The sequence below is a fragment of the Artemia sp. Qi Xiang Cuo genome, chromosome 3, assembly GCF_049724085.1.
Source record: "Artemia sp. Qi Xiang Cuo chromosome 3, ASM4972408v1, whole genome shotgun sequence".
Taxonomy (NCBI): domain Eukaryota; kingdom Metazoa; phylum Arthropoda; class Branchiopoda; order Anostraca; family Artemiidae; genus Artemia; species Artemia sp. Qi Xiang Cuo.
The window spans coordinates 8,326,717-8,345,842 of NC_142796.1; the positions used below are offsets into that span (position 1 = coordinate 8,326,717).

The 19,126-nt window shown below is 36.7% G+C and overlaps 1 protein-coding gene across 1 annotated transcript in view; it reads right to left on the reverse strand.

Annotated features, from left to right (window-relative positions):
• Positions 1-18,465, reverse strand: part of LOC148953722 (uroporphyrinogen-III synthase-like) — a 54,500-nt gene extending 36,035 nt beyond the window's left edge. Inside the window, exon 1 of the mRNA XM_089085817.1 lies at positions 18,447-18,465. Coding sequence (XP_088941943.1) covers positions 18,447-18,465 — 19 coding nt within the window. The remainder of the gene's footprint in view (positions 1-18,446) is intronic.
• Between the last annotated feature and the right edge of the window lie 661 nt (positions 18,466-19,126).

Below are 19,126 nucleotides of genomic sequence, written 5' to 3' on the forward strand. Positions count from 1 at the left end.
CTGTTCACCGGAAGATATACTGTAATTTCATTATCGAAAATGTCGGTGACTACACGAAGATCTTGCAAAGAATAAACAAAATCAAATCGAATATTTGATATATAATATACTAATTGTTTAAAGATCCATCAGTTCAAGATTTTATTTCACTGTAATTCTATTTTCCTTTTCAATGCTGTAAGAACTGGAAAAGAAAATATTTTTTAGTGAAGCGCCAATCACACAGTAGTCTTTAGGTTTTCACAGTTAAGAAAGGGGACAATTTTAGGGGTCTTGAACAATTTTAGAAAGAACTAATAAACTAAACTGAACATTTGATGTATAATGATATAAGGTGTTTGGTCATAAAATGGCTCATAAATTACATGGTATTCACGTGATGATAAAACAGCAAAACTTATTTATTATGTTATTGTAAACCGAAGACTGGCAGGATCAATACAAGATACTAGGATATATAGGAGTGCCGTTATTGATGTTAAAAGTAAAGATCACCACCTAGTAGTGTCAAGGGTTAGTTTAAAGCTGAAATTTCGGAACGGTAACTACTTCCCGGGAAGTTATGATGTTGGTAGACTCCATTATGAGAATTTGAGAGAAAATTTCCAGGAACAGTTGAATACTAAACTTGAGAATTTAAAATTTGATAATGGGGAAGATGGTTGGAATAATTTTAGAAAAATAATTTGTGAAGTTGCTGAAGGTGTCTTAGGGAAGAAAGCTAGAACTGCAGCTAAGAATATTACTGAAAAAGCTTTATATTTGACAGAAAGGAGAAAGGACTTGTACAGAAATTACCTTAGTCATAGATCATATGAAAACAAAAGGAATGTAAAGAAAGTGGAGAAAGCATTAACATATGAACTAAGGAGGTGTGAAGTGGAGGCCATGGATAAAATTGCCAAGTATCTGGAAGATACAGCTAGACAGCATAATAATAAAATATTGTACTGGCATGTTAACAAATTGAGAGGGAGTAATCAATGCGGACTTGACAGAGTTAAACATAGGAACGGGGCCGCAATTAGCGTAAAGGAACAAACTAAAGAGAGATTGGCTGAACATTTTGAGAATTTGCTTAACCAAAATAGAGTTGAAGGAAGAGATTTAGAGGAAAATGAAAAAGTTTTTGATACATTGGATGCGCAGGAAGATTTGTTTTGAGAGGAGGCATTAGCGACAGTACTAAAGGGATTAAAAAATAATAAGGCTCCAGGTGCTGATAGGGTAGTAAATGAGTTTCTTAAATATAGTTTCTCTGAGGGTAGAAATAAGCTACTGAAGATTATGAATATGATTTTTGAAAAAGGGGAAGTACCTAACGATTTTTGGAAAACCCTAATTTAGCCACTTTATGAGAAAGGCGATAAAAGTGAGTGTGGTAATTATTGAGCGATTAGTCTTGTCTCTGTAGGTAGTAAATTACTTAGTAATATGATACTTTTTTGACTGAGAGATGCCGTAGACAAAGCTTTAAGAGAAGAACAGTGCGTTTTTAGAAAAGGTAGACAATATTTCGACCGAATTTTCACTCTTAGGTTAATAATTGAGAAGTGCTTGAGTTTTCAAACACCTTTGGTCCTCAGTTTTATCGATTATCAGCAAGCGTTCAATTCTGTTGATAAAAGAGCTTTAGTAAAGGTTTTATCCTTGGTATACCAGACAAATACATTAAAGTGATTAGTGCTATTTACGAGAATAACACTGCTGCGGTTAAGGTAGGAAATGAGGTTAGCAGCTGGTTTTAAGTTAAATCAGGAGTTATACAGGGTTGTGTTCTTCCCCTTTTATATAGATTATTTTGATGGACCTTTGTCTTAAGGTGCACAGGAAAGTCAATGGGAGACTACGGAATAAATGGGGAGGAAAAAGTCTCCTTGACTTAGATTTAAGCATCCTAGATGAAAGTGTGAGCAAAATGAATGAAGTTATAGAGGTTTTGCGAGTTCAGGGCGCTAGAATAGCTTTGAAAATTAATGTTAAGAAGACTAAGTCACTAAGGTTAGGAATAAGTGAAGATGAAAAGGTGAAGTTGGGTAATTAAAAGATTGATCAGGTGGACAGCATCACTTACCTGGGTAGTATTATTAGCAACGATGGTGAGAGCAGTGAAGATGTCAAAAGTAGAATAGCCAAGACTCAGGGTGTTTTTTCAAAGTTAAAAAAAGTTTTGAAGAATAGGGAGATAAGTCTGCAAACCAGGATTAGAATATTAGAAGCTACAGTGATGACAGTGGTCAAATATGGCTCTGAAGCATGGGTGCTCCAAAAAGCGGATGAAGATTTGAGTAGGGAGCTATCAATAATTACTGGACGAGATGGCTGCTGCCATCTACAGTCTAGTCTAACGCTGACGGGACATAATTTATTCAAGGATTATTGATCGAGTCTAATGGGGTCAATCCCCCCTTTCCAAGGTCGATTTATTTGTTGTTTCTAGGTGTAATGACTCCGGGGTTAATTTTGCACATGCACATTAACGGGAAGAGATTTATTGATCGACGCGAAGGGGAAGTGGATTTCTGAGAAATTGATTACATAATCGACTAGGACAAGAGGGGAAGTGAATTACTGAGAAATTGATTACATAATCGACTAGGACAAGAGGGAAAGTAGATTTCTGAGAAATTGATTTACATAATCGGTGGGGGAATGTATTGATAAATTCTAATGGAAACAGAATCAGGTGTTTTTTTCTAAGACAATCAGGGAGTCGGAAATATTAGCGGGACTGGATTATAGAGAATATAAGGAAAGGACTTTTGGTATAGTTGTCATTAGTGTGTGAATAGAATTCAAAGGAGTGAGAACAGTTTGCTTTACTCATTTGGATATATTTGTGCTGATGATGAGTGGAATGTTTACCCTATTAGAAGTTGATAGTGGAGTTGGCTGCAATGATACAAGAGCATCAAACAGTGCGATGGAAATCACAAGAGGATCACGGCTTTGTCTGGAATGGGATGAAGTATATGCAAGATATGTGATATCCTTGAGCAAATTTAAAAAGGAGGATTAATTATGCTTCGCCGCAAAAGTTGATATAGCGTATGTGAATAGACTTCAATGTACTTTAAGTGCATTAATGAAGCATATCGAAGACAATAAACTGTATCGCTAATGTGCATGTGTAGTATTATTATTGTTGTAATTATCCAATAAAATTGTTTAGAAATCGAAAATGTTCCCTTTCTTTTTGTTAAAATGTTAGGCTAACGAATCATGATCAGTCTAGAGTCAGCAGTCAGAGTGATAGGATTGAAAAATGAATAAATTTGAGAAAGAGAGAACTAGATCGAATCCGGTGTTTATGGAAAAACATTTGATTTTGGATGATAATTTTCTCGAGTTATCCCTTCAACGCAAGATATTCTCTCGGGGAACACTAGACAATATAATGAAAACTGATTCTCCCCCATTGGACTATTGCATGAAACATTGTCGACGTGACTCAAATGCTTATACTCAATTTATTGATATATTAATTGGAACAAAGCAGAATAGTATCATAGATATACTTTTGAAAACATTGCCATAGATTCAATGTAGATGGCTCCACCCCATTCGAAAGAGGTGACGTCACAGAGTTACTTCTCTCCCACTCCTCCCTCTGAATTTACCGAACGAAGGGTGATCAGTTTCGTTTTAGCTTTGAGAGAGTTGACATCGGAAACCAAAAAATTTTCTTTACATGTCCACTATGCATGTACACTCTTGGCAGTTGGACACAATGTGAGAATTGTACAATTATTGATGACTATAGTGAAAAGTGCAAATTAGGTAATCCTTGTAAATTACATAGAGGCTATGCAGTACAAATTAAAGGATGTAATTCATGTCTTGAAGAGATTTGTGACTCTCACCCTAGAGGGCACCTGTGCTCCAATTGTCACTATGACAAATGTGATCAGTGGGAGAATACTTACCCCGCTATGATTGGAAAGAACCCCAAACGTGATTTTACGTTATTTCTACGAGATTGGTATCGTCGTAGATTTAAATTATTCTGGGAGGAAGAATCTGGTCTACGATTCAACTGTTGGGGTAACAAGATAGTTTGGTTTCTACGTCATCATTGTGACGACACTGCCTATTATGACTATAAACCAAGTGATTTTTATTAGGCAGTTACTGAATGTGATTCACCATGTGAAAACACTGTATGTGATATTGCTTCAAATAGACAGATTGAAACTCGTGAATTTCATAATATGAATGCAAATAGTATCATTGACTATACAAAGAGATATAACAAGAGTGAACTTACATTATACTGTAGAAAATGTGACCTTGACTTTGCAGCCAATCAAGATCAATATACAGTGAATGCAAATGATTTACCGGCATTAGTGGTTCACGACAGTTGCCTATACACAGAAGAAGAAGAAATCTAGAGTGAAGATTTAAAGCCATTGTTGTATATATACATTTTCTTTTATTAATAAACAAATTCACATACATTTTCTAAGCATTTTACTTGTAGGGCACCGAAATCAATATTATACAGGTCAGAGATGATATTTTCCACTAGAAAGTCGTGCAGACGTGGATTGTGAGCATAAATGTTGAGAAACTGCTTATAAGTATAGCCGCGACATCGGAACACAAAATATAGTAGTGCATGGAAGCCACAGCTTTTAGTCGTCAGATCCTGCACTCTCTTCCGATTTTGAATAATAGTTTTCCCACTGCTCTCAATATAGTTGCCGATGTGTGGTGTGTAGAATGCATAGGGTAGACCAAGAGGATAAAAAAATTCAATCGTCTTCATTGTTTGAAACATTCACAACCAATGACCCGTGTGCACAGTCGACGGACTGCTATTAACAATAATTAGGGTATTGTTGGCACTTTGAATTTTTCCAAGAAAGTCCGAGGGCAGACAATAGGATTTGTATTTGGACATGTAGGGGTCCATATTAAATACGTTGATTATTTGACTGGTGTTCATGGTGCCAAGTCAAGTAGAACACTGCCTTCTGGAGTGATTTCCCAATAGGTTTCATATTGATTTAGCGAGAGTAGTGCAATACTCTCAGCTAACGAGTCGGCAAATGTAAACTCTAAACGCACACTCTCCGTACGTACTATACTCATATCCTGCGTGCCAGACAAATCCAATACAATGATACCATGTGTTTTAGCAAACATTTCTACAGTTATACAATTTTCAAATAGTTGGGAATCATGATCTAGGGTTTGTAGGGTCAACTCATAGAATTTTCTATAGGATTTATCAAAAGATAGATTGTAGAGTGGGATTCCATTTACTTTGCAGACAAGAGACGAAAGCCCAAACATTTCAAATTTATGTGGACATCCAGTCCGTGATCCTATTGCACTAACGCTTTTTGCAAATGTCGAAGTGATCTTTAACGGAATTTTGCCATTGATAAAGGATGAGTCGGTGAAGGTGCTTAAGTCTATTGCAATATGACGTTGATTGCTGATTGTATGGGGAACAAGTAGTTTAATATTATTTCCACTGGCTCTCAGTTTTTCCACGGCCATAGCAACAGAACTCATAACTTGTTGTTTGCGTACATGAAGTATTGCCGAGGTGAGGGAGAGAGTCACATCAGGATTGGCAGTAAGTTCTTTTCTCAATATGAAATTGGATGGCGCAAGCGACAATTTTATATCTACTTTAACATTGGGTGGTAACCATGGGGGTATATTAAATATTTCATGATATATTTTTCCAACTAGATGTAATTCACTAGTTGTAGCATTTTTAAGTGCATCTGCACTATCAGTATTAGTAATATATTCATATCCATTAGAGTTGCCTCTGAATTCCTTGTATGAATTGCGTTTCATCAGCATGAATTGCATATAGCTTGTATAATTTGAGAGATTGTTGCTTGTGCTCACCAGCGTGCCATTGATGTAGACACTGATTTGACGAAATAAATCATGTAATATACAATTTTCATAGGATATTCCATCGGCAAGAATTGGCAATGTATTATTGGATTTCCGGACTTTCATTTGTAAATCTATAAATGTCGAAGACATGTCCATAAAGTAGTCTTCATTGGAATAAATTTTAAACTGGATATTATTAGAGAAGGGATATTTAAGATGAAGTTGTTCATAATATCCATGTTTGACACTCATATCAACATTTTCTGCATTGAATAGGTACAATGATGAGGTGATTGAAGGTTGAGAATCCTTATGTGGTAGGTAGGATATCTTAGGAGAAGATATCTAGTTTCGATCTAACAATTCTTTTTCCTGGGGCTTCTTCTTCTACTGTTTACAGTGCGTGTTGGCTTTTTCCTTCTTGTCTTTGACAGGGGCGATGTCTTTCGTTTCTGACCTGAGTCGAGACTGATGAGTGATGCATTGTTTCTCGACCTTTTTAAACCTTTTCCATTTTGTTTTAATATCTCATCAAGGGTTCGCGCACTGGACCTAAGATTTTCCGAAGCACTTTTTTTAAAATCCTTGCCAGAGCCCCAGTCGTATAGTGTAGAGGATTCAAAATCTGTTGCAGCAGGTACAATATATTTTCTAGCCAGAGGTAGTGCAGAGCGAAACAGCTTAGCAAACCAACTGCCAAGACCGGAGCCAGAAATTGACGAACGACCTTTATAATAGTCCATTCCAGTGGCCTGTTGTCTTGGGCCAAGAGTATTAACATAGCAGTCAATATCAGGACAAATGAAGACCACTTTTCTATTAGACATCTTGTTGTTGCTGAACGACGGGACGAAAATGGCATGTATCACAGCCAAACCTTTTGATATTACTAGAGGATCACCTAATTCAGTTCTTAGTGTTAACTGACAGAGTTCCAAATAGGAAGTGTTTACGGGAATATACTGAAGATGCTTTATATTGTAGTGGTGAATATGTTCTTGATTGGTTTTTCGTTCAAGAACTCGTAGGAGGGGAACATTGCTATTGCCAACCCGAGATGTTTCCACAAATGAGGCGTAGAGAAATATACAAGTGTCCGTGGAGAAGGCAGGCGGGTAGTCTGCAAAAATGAAATTAGTGTTTCTGGCACTTTTACCGTTGATTATATTGAGCTTAAAGCCAAGAAAATCTTTTAGATTATCATTGAGAATAATCTTTTCATTGGTAATAGGTGAACTAATGTAGATCTTGCCCTCCTGTTTTGAACATTTGAAATGTAAAGCTTCGTTTTTACAAGCGGAAATTCTTTTAATAATGTAGTGACAGAAATTGGTCATAAAGTTGAATTCCTCATAGGTTAATTCAATATATGGATAATACATCCAATTGATCTTTTGAATTTGCTCTTGATCAATTGAGGGTGGTGGCAGCCAATCGTAGGGTCTAATTTATATATCATATTTGCGATCTTTTCTCAGGATTTCATATGTATTTTTGAGAATACAGTCGACAAGAGCCACTTCATATGCGCCATCGAACTTGATGGTGGGAGAGAGTTTTGTCCAAAAATCACTTGTTCTATTCAAGTCATTGTAAAGAGGATCGGAAACACTGGACATGAAATTCAAATAAAAATCATTGGGCATTGTCTATGTCTTCAGCACTGACCCAAGAATCAAAACCAGAATTGTATCCTAGCCAGCGAACAAGCAACTTTCTCTTGCCCCTGCGAGTACAACTTTTTAATATCTTTTCAATTTGATAAATTTTACTAGTGTTTCTAACTTTTTGCAGTTCATATTCATAAGAACCACCGAGAATATCATCATCTTTGGTGTCTCGCAGCCGATATGTCGTGGGTGAAGTATCTAGGATTTTTGACACTTTAAAAAGTTCAGTGCTCCATAAATAATTCCCCTTTTCAAAAATATTGGTGGTTCTATTAATTCGAACAGTATCACCAACATTGAATTTCTTTTTCACATTTTTTTTTCTTTATCACTGGAATATTGTTTTAGAAAAGCATCAAATGTATTTTCACTGCAATGAACTTCCCGAGGGCTTGAGTTGGACAACCATCGATGAGGTCGATGGTTATATATTTGCATGATTTTATCTAAATCATGAATAAAAGCAGCAGTATTTTTCAGTGTACAATATCTTGAAATTAATAGATGAATCGTTCTTATCAATCGTTCAGCCAATGCAGCCTTTATCGGGCTGTGACTGTGATAAAGTGTTGTATTATATTTCAATAGAACCTTTTGCACATGTGGATTAACAAATTCGCTACCGCGATCCGATTGAATTTTTCTATAGCAATCCTGTTCAAGAATACTTTCTATAGCATGAGCAACTTCAACACCTCTCTTTGACTGCAATGGAATGGCATAGGCATAGCGACTAAAGACACTGATTGCCACTAGAATATATTTGTAGGGTGCATTGTGACGCCGTTGAATCGCGTCTAAAGTTAAAAGATCAGTTTGCATTATATGCAGAGGGAAGAAGGCTTTAGTTTGACGATATTGTTTGCCACGAAGCCTACGATTCCGATGCAGTGTGTAGCTCGGTTCATTCTGTAGATACTCTTTTGCTTTTTTTAATGTGCTGCCATCTATGTTAGAGGCAACTTTAGAAAGCGTTTTGGGGGGAACTTAGACTTCCCACTTCACCAATATTTTCATAGACATGCTTCAGAACTTCAACCATTTTGAACGCAAACACGTAGTGTAATGTCCAATCCCCTTTTTAACACTGGAGGATGAATCAATCCGTCTACGCTTTTGACTAGCCACTATCGTTGGTGTTATAAAATCATTGCTGCTGCTGCTGCTGCTAGTATTATCCAATATTGAATCTTATTCTTTTTTATATGGTGGTGTTGGTGCTGTTGGAGGACTATATTCTCTTAGTTTCTTTAGAATTTGTTTATTGCCAATAAGACTTTTGGGGAAGTAGAAAGGTGCATAGATTATTGTCAAATGATAAAAGTCCTTCACGAGTCGTCACCATATCACAAATTAAATAAACTAGATTATAACTTTTTCCCTGAATTATAATTCGTTTCCCTGCGCTGTCAACTTGAACTTGATCACCACTTTCCAGCATGAGATATGATAATACTCTTTTACTCTGTTCTCGATAGGTCACTGGCAATAGGTTTTCAATGGTTGACACTTTGGAATTAAATTCCTTCTCCTTTGATTGCACTGCTGCTGAATCATGAGATGTTTCCTGTTTAGGGGGATCTTTGACAGTGACGACGGGTCTCTCACGATATGGTCTATGTTTGTCCACACGTCGCAATGCCTCTTGAAGTAAAAGCAGCTTTTAATCATCGGCAATATTCTCATTTTTAATGAAATGGCTATTTTAAAAGTTTCATCGCATAGGCTTGGGGAAAAAAGGGTGTTTTGGGAGGGGGCTAGTTACCTTCGGATATATTTTGACTCTTAAAAAGTGAACTAGAAGTTTTAATTTCCAATCAAACAAGCCCTCTCTGAAATTTATACGAACTTCCTTTTCATAAGAACCATATACGCCCCCAGGACAACACTTACAACGCCAAACCCCGGGCCCTGGGGGGTTGTGCTGACACCAAAGTTTTCGTTATATAATCTAATTTTAAAAAAATACTTTTAAAAAACTGGCTATCTCAAAATTTGTAGCGGATGGTTTTGGGGAAAAAAGAGCGTGGGGGGGGGGGGCTAATTACCTTTAAAGCTCTTGACTCTTAAAAAGTGAACTAGAAATTTCCATTTCCAATCAAATGAGCCCTCTATGAAGTTTAATCGAGCATCCCTTTCATAAGAATTATACATGCCTTTACGGCATAACTTAGAACGCCTTCCTCTGGGTCCTGGGGTGTTGTATTGACACCGGAGTTTTTCTCATCCGACCTTTGAACTATTTTTTCTTTAACAAAATGTACATCTCAAAATTTTCATCAGAGGGGTTTGGATAAAGAAGGGGTGGGGGGGGGGCCGAGTTGCCCTCGGATCTCTTTTGACTATTAAAAAGCATCCCTTTCATAAGAATTAGACATGCCTTTACGGCATAACTTAGAACGCCTTCCTCTGAGCCTTGGGGTGTTGTATTGACACCGGAGTTTTTCTCATCCGACCTCTGAACTATTTTTTTTTAACAAAATGTCCATCTCAAAATTTTCATCAGAGGGGTTTGGATAAAACAGGCGTGGGGGGCTAGTTTCCCTCGGATCTCTTTTGACTATTAAAAAGTTAACCCGAACTTTCAATTTTCAATCAATTGATCCCTCTCTGAAGTTAACCCGAGCATCTCTTTCATAACAACCATATATGCCCTAGGGCACAACTTACAACACCTGCCCCCGGGCCCTGGGGGGTTGTGTCGACACCTGAGTTTTTGTTATCTGACTTTTGAACAATATTTAACTCAATGGCTATCTCAAAATTTTTATCAGATGTATTCGGGAAAAATGGGAGTGGGGGGGGCTAGTTGCCCTTCAATTTCATTTGACTCTCAAAATCTGAACTAGAACTTTCAATTTCCAATCAAATGAGCCCTCTCTGAAGTTTTTATGGTTATCCGTTCCATAAGAACTGCATATTTCCCCAGGGCATAACCTACAACGCCTGCCCTCGGGCCCTGGGAGGCGGTGTTGACCACGGAGATTTCATTATATGGTCTTTGAACTATTTCTCAGAAAAATTGCTATCTCAAAGTTCTTATCAGATGGGTTTGAGAAAAAAGGGCGTGGATGGGGAGGGGCTAGGTGCCCTCTAATCTCTTTTTAATCTCGACTCTTAAAAAGTGAACTAGAACTTTCAATTTCCAATCGAATGAGCCCTCTTTGAAGTTTATTAGAGTATCCCTTCCATAAGAACCATATATGCCCCAGGGTATAACTTAAAACGCCTGCCCCCGGGCCCTTGGGGATTTTGCCGACACTGTAGTTTCTGTTATATGATCTGTGACCTATATTTAACAAAATAACTATCTCAATATTTTTATCAGATGCACTTGGGAAAAGAGGAATTGGAGGGGGGGCTAGTTTCCCTCTGATATCTTTTGACGCTTAAAAAGTCAACTAGAAGTTTTAATTTCCAATCAAATGAGCCCTCTCTGAAGTTTAGACGAGTATGCCCTCCATAAGAACCATATATGCCCCCAGGGCATAACTTGAAATCCTTGCTCTGAAAACTGTGAGTGTCCTGCTCAAAGATATAATTTCCAGAAATTTCAACTACGTTGAACAAAATGGCAGTCTCAAAATTTAGATTGGATGTGTTTTGGGAAATGGTGGGCGTGGAAGGAGTGTTAGTTGCCTTCGAATCTCTTTCGACTATTAAAAAGGACACTAGCCATTTAAATTTCCAATCGAATGAGTCCTTTTTTAACACTTTCTATAAAAACCTTATATGCCCCCAGGGCTTAATTTACAAACCTTACCCTGATGGTTGTGGGGGGGCGGGGTGTTGTCATCCTCAAAGAGCTGATTTCCAGAATCTCCAACTATGTTGAACAAAATGGCTATCTCAAAATTTTGATTAGATGTGTTTGGGGAAAAGGTGGGCTTGATAGGGGGGTTAAATGCCCTCCGATCACTTTCGACTATTAAAAAGGGCACTAGCCCTTTGAATTTCCAATCGAATGAGCCCTTTTTGAAGTTTCTACGACAAAACTTGCTATAAAGAGCTTATATTCCCCCAAGGCCTAACTTACAACCCTTACCCTGAAGGCTTTTGGGGGAGTGTTCTCCTTAAAAACATAATTTCTATCTGGAAATCAACTACGTAGAACAAAATGGCTATCTCAAAATTTTGTTGGATGTGTTTGGGGAAATGGTGGGCGTGGAAGGGGTGTTAGTTGCCTACCAATCACTTTTGACCCTTAAAAAGGGCACTAGAACCCTCGATTTCCAATTGAATGAGCCCCCTTTGACGTGTATACGACGACCCCTTCCATATGAAGCGCCTCTGGAAAAGAAATAATATGTAAATAAATAAAAGGCAACGCAATAGTGTTGCCTACAGTAAAAGCCATACGGCTCCAATGTTTTAACATTATTCTTATTTCCTCCGTAGAAACTTCAAAAATGGCTCATTCAATTGGAAATTTAAATGGCTAGTGCCCTTTTTAATAGCCAAAAGTGATTTGAAGGCAACTAAAACCGTTCCACGCCCACCATTTCCCCAAACACATCCAATAAAAATTTTGAGATAGCCATTTTGTTCAACGTTTGTTGAAAGTTTCAGAAATTATATCTTTGAGCATGAAACTACCCCCCCCCCCCCCCAAGATCTTCAGGGCAAGGGTTATATTTTATGCCCTTGGGGCATATATGGTTCTCATTGAAGAAATGCTCGTATAAACTGCAGAAATGGTTCATTTTATTGGAAATTGAAAGTCCTAGTTCACTTTTTTAGCGTCAAACGATATTGGAGAGTAACCAGTCCCCCACGCCCTTTTTTCCCAAAAACATCCGATAAAAATTTTGAGGCATCTATTTTGTTTAAAATAGTTCAAAGATCTTTTAACAAAAAATCCGGTGTCGAAACAACCCCCCAGGGCCCTGAGGCAGGCGTTGTAAGTTATGCCCTGTTGGAATATATGGTTTTTATGGAAGGGATGCTCGTACAAACTTCAAAAAGGGCTCATTTGAATGGAAATTGAAAGCTCTAGTTCACTTTTTAAGAGTCTAAAGAGATTGGAGGGCACCTATCCCCCTCCACTCCATTTGTTCTATAACCCATTTGATGAAACTTTGAGATAGCTATTTTTTAAGAAATAGTTCAAAGACCATACAACGAAAAATCCGGGGTCGACACTGCCCCCAGGGCCCACCATTTCCCCAAACACATCCAATAAAAATTTTCAGATAGCAATTTTGTTCAACGTTTGTTGAAAGTATCAGAAATTATATCTTTGAGCATGACACTCCCCCCCCCTTAAGATCTTCAGGGCAAGGGTTATATGTTATGCCCTTGGGGCATATATGGTTCTCTTTGAAGAAATGCTCGTATAAACTGCAGAGAAGGTTCATTTTTATTGGAAATTGAAAGTTCTAGTTCACTTTTTTAGCGTCAAAAGATACTGGAGAGTATCTTTCCCCCACGCCCTTTTTTCCCAAAAACATCCGATAAAAATTTTGAGGCATCTATTTTGTTTAAAATAGTTCAAAGATCTTTTAACAAAAACTCCGGTGTCGAAACAACCCCCCAGAGCCCTGAGGCAGGCGTTGTAAGTTATGCCCTGTAAGCATATATGGTTTTTATGGAAGGGATGCTCGTAAAAACTTCAAAAAGGGCTCATTTGATTGGAAATTGAAATCTCTAGTTCACTTTTTAAGAGTCTACAGAGATTGAATGGCACCTAGCCCCCCTCCACGCCATTTCTTCTCAAACCCATTTGATAAAACTTTGAGATAGCTATTTTTTAAGAAATAGTTCAAAGACCATATGACGAAAAATCGGGGGTCAACACTGCCCCCAGGGCCCGAAGGTGGGCGTTGTAAGGTATGCCCTGGGGGAATATATGGTTCCAATGGATGGGATGCTCGTAAAAACTTCAGAGAGGGCTAATTTGATTGGAAATTGAAAGTTTTAGTTCAGTTTTTGAGAGTCAAAATACATTGGAGGTCAGCTAGCCCCCCCCCCTTCCCACGCTCCTTATTTTCCCAGATGCATCCGATAAAACTTTTGAAATAGCCATTAAGTTAAAAATTGTTCAAAAGTCAGATAACAAAAACTCAGGTGTCAACACAACCCCCCAGGGCCCAGGGCAGGCTTTGTAAGTTATGCCCTGGGCATATTTCACACACTGGTCATCTTTTAAAAGAACAAATCAAGCGCTGCATATCAGCTTCATACACTTCCATAGTCTCTGCTAAGCTTCGTTTTAATTGCCGTTATCTGTCAACCTTATACAGCACTGTTGCTCTCCCCCACATTGCACCCTTCTGGAAGCTTCTTAAGCCCGTTGATAAACTGAGAATCCGTTCGAACTTCTTCGGTTTCGCAAAATATTTACAGAGATTTCCAGTCTAGACACGCAATTCAAAGCTGATTAATAGACTTCACATAGCAGATCCTACTATAGCGTCTGTTAAGCTCATAGAAAAATGCAACCAAAAGACTTCAAACCACGCTTAGAAACAACTCCTTTTACTAGCCACATCTGTATATATTGTCATAGCTCCTCTTCTTCATTTTCTTCATTTTTGTTACAAGTACCTGTGTTTTTCATTATTTCTGTGCTTTCTAATTATCTTTCTTCCTAGAAAGTATAGTGCCCTTCTGTTGTGCTCTGTCATTTTTGTTGTTAAAACATGCTTGGAACCAACCCCTTCTACACTAGTTATATTGTAATAGTTGCATAGTAATATTTTGCTTTTTTTTTCTTCCTTTTTTATCTGTCATTTTCTTTTCGTAATAAGACAGGTTTTCAATAAATAATAATAATAACAATAATAATAATCATATATGGTTCTTATGAAAAGGAACCTCGTATAAACTTCAGAGAGGGCTCATTTGATTGGGAATTGAAAGTTATAGTTCACTTTTTAAGAGTCAAGAGATTTCAGGGCAATTAACCCCCTCCATGCCCTTTTCCCCCAAACCAATCCGCTACAAATTTTGATATAGCCGGTTTTCTCAAAATTGTTCAAAAATTAGATAACAAAAACTCCCGTGTTACCAGAACGCCCCAGGGCTCAGGCAGTTGGCGTTGTAAGTGTTGTCCTGGGGGTGTGAATGGTTCTTATGAAAGGGATACTCGTAAAAACTTCAGAGAGGGCTCATTTAATTGGAAAGTGAAAGTTCTAGTTCACTTTTAAACAAATCTTAAAACGAGTGAAACTTAAATGGAATATGCAAATAGAGCTTGAAACAAACAAACATCACTATCTAAAACCTACTGCGTCATTGGCGCTTTACTGAAAACTATATGCAGCTTGAACAGTCTTGGAAAGTATAAACAACATCAAATTGAATATTTGATATATAATGATGTTACTTGTTGAAAGATCCATCAGTTCAATAATTTATTTCACTTTAATTTAATTTTTTAATGAAACCCAAAACGAACAGAAATTACGATAAATAACCGAGTCAAACTCAAAACGAGCAGAAATTAACATGAGTAGGGCTCAAAAACCCTACGTCTTCTCAAGGCCAGGACACAATTTGCACCTTACTGAAAAAATATAGATGTTTTTGCTTTTATAACTTTAATAAATCTAATAATACTAACATTTTGATTACTAAATATCAGTACATAAACTTTAAACTGAAAATACACATTCATTTGTATTTCTTTTCAGTAAAGTGCAAATTATGTTCTGGCCTTGGGAAGGCATACGGATTATGAGCCCTACTCATGTTAATTTCTGCTCGTTTTGAATCTGACTCGGTTATTTATCGTAATTTCTGTTTGTTTTGGGTTTCATTTATATATCGATACTGATTTGTGGTACTTTCATGATTGGTAGATTAGTTGATTTTATTTTTGCTCATTTTTGGTTTAATGGAGATCTTTACTCTTCTTTGAAAAACTTATTATTATTGAAATAGCTTTTTTAATTATTTTTGTTCATTTTATATTGACATAGTCTTTTCAGGGAAAAAAATCCTTTAAATCTTTTTGTTTTTTAAGACTTTGTTGTTTGGCCTGCTATTTGTATGCTGTAGAAAAATTTTCAGCAATTTTTAATAACATACACCCTTTTAAAAGTCTAGACACAAATAGTAGTGTTTAATTTAGTTCCATACCTCCTCTAGTTGACCTGAAATAGAAAACTTGATACCATTCCCAAAAAAAATCGATGTACTTTCTTTGATAGCTTGGATACACTTAAGCTATTTTGTTTTGGGAAAATTTTAAGAGCAGAAGTAGCCCCGACAGTTTGAACATAATACCCTCAGTCGTTCTTGGGACACTGCTGAGATGCTTAATCGGGAATTAGCATTAACATAGTGCATTTTGATTTAATCTTAAGGCAACATTTAGTTTTTAAACATAATGGGCAAATGGGAGGATGGGCGTGGGAGGGGGTTAGTTGCCCTCCAATCATTTTCGGCTATTAAAAATACCATTAACCCTTTCTATTTTCAATCGAATGAGCCCTTTTAAGAGTTCTTAAGACAAATCCTTCGATATGAAGTGCCCTGGTTTAAACAAAAAAAGAAAGAATAAATAATAATACATTGTACCCACATCAATCTTTCCTATAAAAAAGTCAAGCCTTCCAATCACCTTTGATATATTAAAAAAACACTAGCCCTTTCAATTTCCAATCGAATGAGCCCGTTTTGAGTTTCTACGACAACGCTTTATATAAACACCTTATATGCCCCAAGAGCATAAATTACAACCCGTCCTGAGGCATATGAGGGGGTTGTCATCCTCAAAGACCTAACTTCTATAACTTTCAACTACGGTGTAAGAATCAAATATCTTTGAATAGACCTCAATATAAAAAACATTTAATTGAGAAAAGAGCACATAAACTGGTAATTGCAAAAATATTTGTACATATTTTACCAAGGGATTACAACAATTTAAAAACCTTAAACAGTAAAACCAAAACTTTGAGCTTAGCAGAAATCGTTGTTAGTAAAAGGACTTGCTGTGGTAATCACATATTTTTGAATAGACTGCAGTATGAAAAAGATATTTAGTTGCGCAAAGAGCAAAACACTGGCATTCGCAAAAATATTTGTATATATTTTAACAGGGGATTACAATAATTTAAAAACCTTAAACAATAAAATCAAAAGTTTTAAGCTTAGCAGAAATCGTTGTCAGAAATTGGACTTGCTGTGATGATCAAATGTCTTTGAATAGACTTCAATATGAAAAAACATTTAATTGCGTAAAGAGCTAAAAAACGAGTAATTGCAAAAATATTTGTATATATTTTAACAAGGGATTACAACAATTCAAAAACCTTTGAAAATAAAACCAAAAGTTTGAAGCTTAGCGGCAATCGTTGTTAGAAATCGGACATGGCATAAGACCCAATAATTATATTTGCTCTTTTCTCAATTAATTTTTTTCATATTGAAGTCTATTCAAAGATATTGGGATTCTTACACCATGTCCGATATCTAACAATGACTACTGCAAAGCTTCAAACTTATGGTTTTATTTTTTAAAGTTTTTGAATTGTTGGAATTCCTTGTTAAAATATTTACAAATATTTTTGCAATTACTCGGTTTTTGTTCTTTATGCAATTAAATAATTTTTCATACTGATAAAAAGTCTATTCAAAGAAGATATTTGATTGTCACAGCAAGTCCGATTTCTAACAACGATTTCTGCTAAGCTTCAAAATTTTTGTTTTATTGTTTAAGGTTTTAAAACCTTAAAGCTACAAATTTCCCGTCCGCTGCAAATTTTGACCTGGCCGGTGTTTTGGAAATTTTTCAAAAATTAGATAACAAAAATGCCCCCAGAGCCCGGGGGATAGGCGCTGTAAGTGGTGTCCTGGGGACGTATATGGTTCTTGTGAAAGGGATGCTCGTAAAAACTTCAGAGGGGGCAGCATTTGATTGGAAATTGAAAGTTCTAGTTCAATTTTTAAGAGTCAAAAGATATCCAAGGGCAACTACTCCCCTTTCCCCAAGCCCATCTGATGAAATTTTTATAATAGCCATTTCATTGAAAATAGTTCAAAGGTCCGATAAGAAAAATCCTGTGTTGACGGAACCCGCCAGGGCCCGGGGGCAGGCGTTAAGAGTAATGCTCTAGGGGTATATATAGTTCTTATGTAAGGGATGCTGGTGTAAACTTCGGAGAGGGCTCATTTGATTTGAAATTGGACGTTCTTATTCACTTTTTAAGAGTCAAAAGAGATCGGAGGGCAACTAGCCGCCCTCATCCACGCCCTAAATGCATCAAATAAAAATTTTGAGATAGACATTTTGTTAAAAATAGTTCAAAGTACTGGATAACAAAAAACTTCAGTGTCGATACAGCCCCCCAGGGCCCGGAGGTAGGCGTTGTAAGTTATGCCTGGGGCATATATGGTTGATATGGAAGCGATACTCGTATAAAATTCCTAGAGGGCTCATTTGATTGGAAATTGAAAGTTATAATTCACTTTTTAAGAGTCAAAAGTGATTGGAGGTTAGCTAGCCTCTCCCCACATTGAATTTATTTTTTTCCCAGAAGCACTTCATATAGAAGGGGTAGTCGTATAAACTTCAAAGGGGGCTAATTCGATTGGAAATCGAGAGTTCTACTGCCCTTTTCAATAGTCAACAGTGATCAGAGGGCAACTGGCCCCCCCCCCAAGTCCTTTTTCCCCAAATACATCGGATAAGAGATTTGAGGTAGCCATTTTGTTAAAAATAGTTGAAAGATTATATAACAAAAACACCTTTACATATGGTCATTTCGTTAAAAACAATTCAAAGAAACAAAACAAATAGAACTTACTATCACAGAATAATTTTTAATGTATCTAATACCTTGAATTCTGCCTTTGGAGAGACAGAAAAAAAATTGGCCTCGTCAAGTTCTTTCGATGATACAAAATTTACTAACATGGCGGTTCAAATTTCCCCAACATTAGTGCTTGTTAATCACCTACCTATTGATGTTAGTGTCATTTTTAACCCCAATAAAAAAAAAATTAATTTCAAACCTGGAAAGCTTTTCAGTGCAGGATCTTAATATTCCTTCATTAATTAAGCTCTAAGTCACATATTTTGCAATATGCACAGTTCTGGTTCGTCAATTGTACTGGTCTTCCGTTGTATTGTAAAAACAGACCACATGAAGAAATATTATTACCTAATGACAAGATTACAATATTTCATGCGAAATCAGTTACCAAAGGAAATTTTTGTCTTGGTTATGAAGGCCATTGGTCAGATGAATTTGACCTCAACGCTCTGGAGTCTGAAATTCAAATCAAAATCAAAATTGGTAAAAAAAAATTATTTTATAAAAGCAAATCTGTCAATAGTTAGCAGTTATATGTCATTTAAGGTGAAGCTGACCCCTGGAACACAGTTGGTCAACTTTTCAAACTTTCCCTTTATGTATAAATTAATTGAAGATCTTGAAATTATGTAAAAAATTTATTCTCTATTACCCCCCCCCCCCAGAAAAGAGGGGTATGGCCTTATATTCCAAAAAAAACAAAGTTGTATTTCGGCCTTATTGTGACGATAATGCAGTTGACCAATCTCTTGAGGATATTCCAATCCCTTTAGCGCCGCCTTTTTATGGTTTGATCAAAATGAAGGGAGATATTGGAGCCCTTTT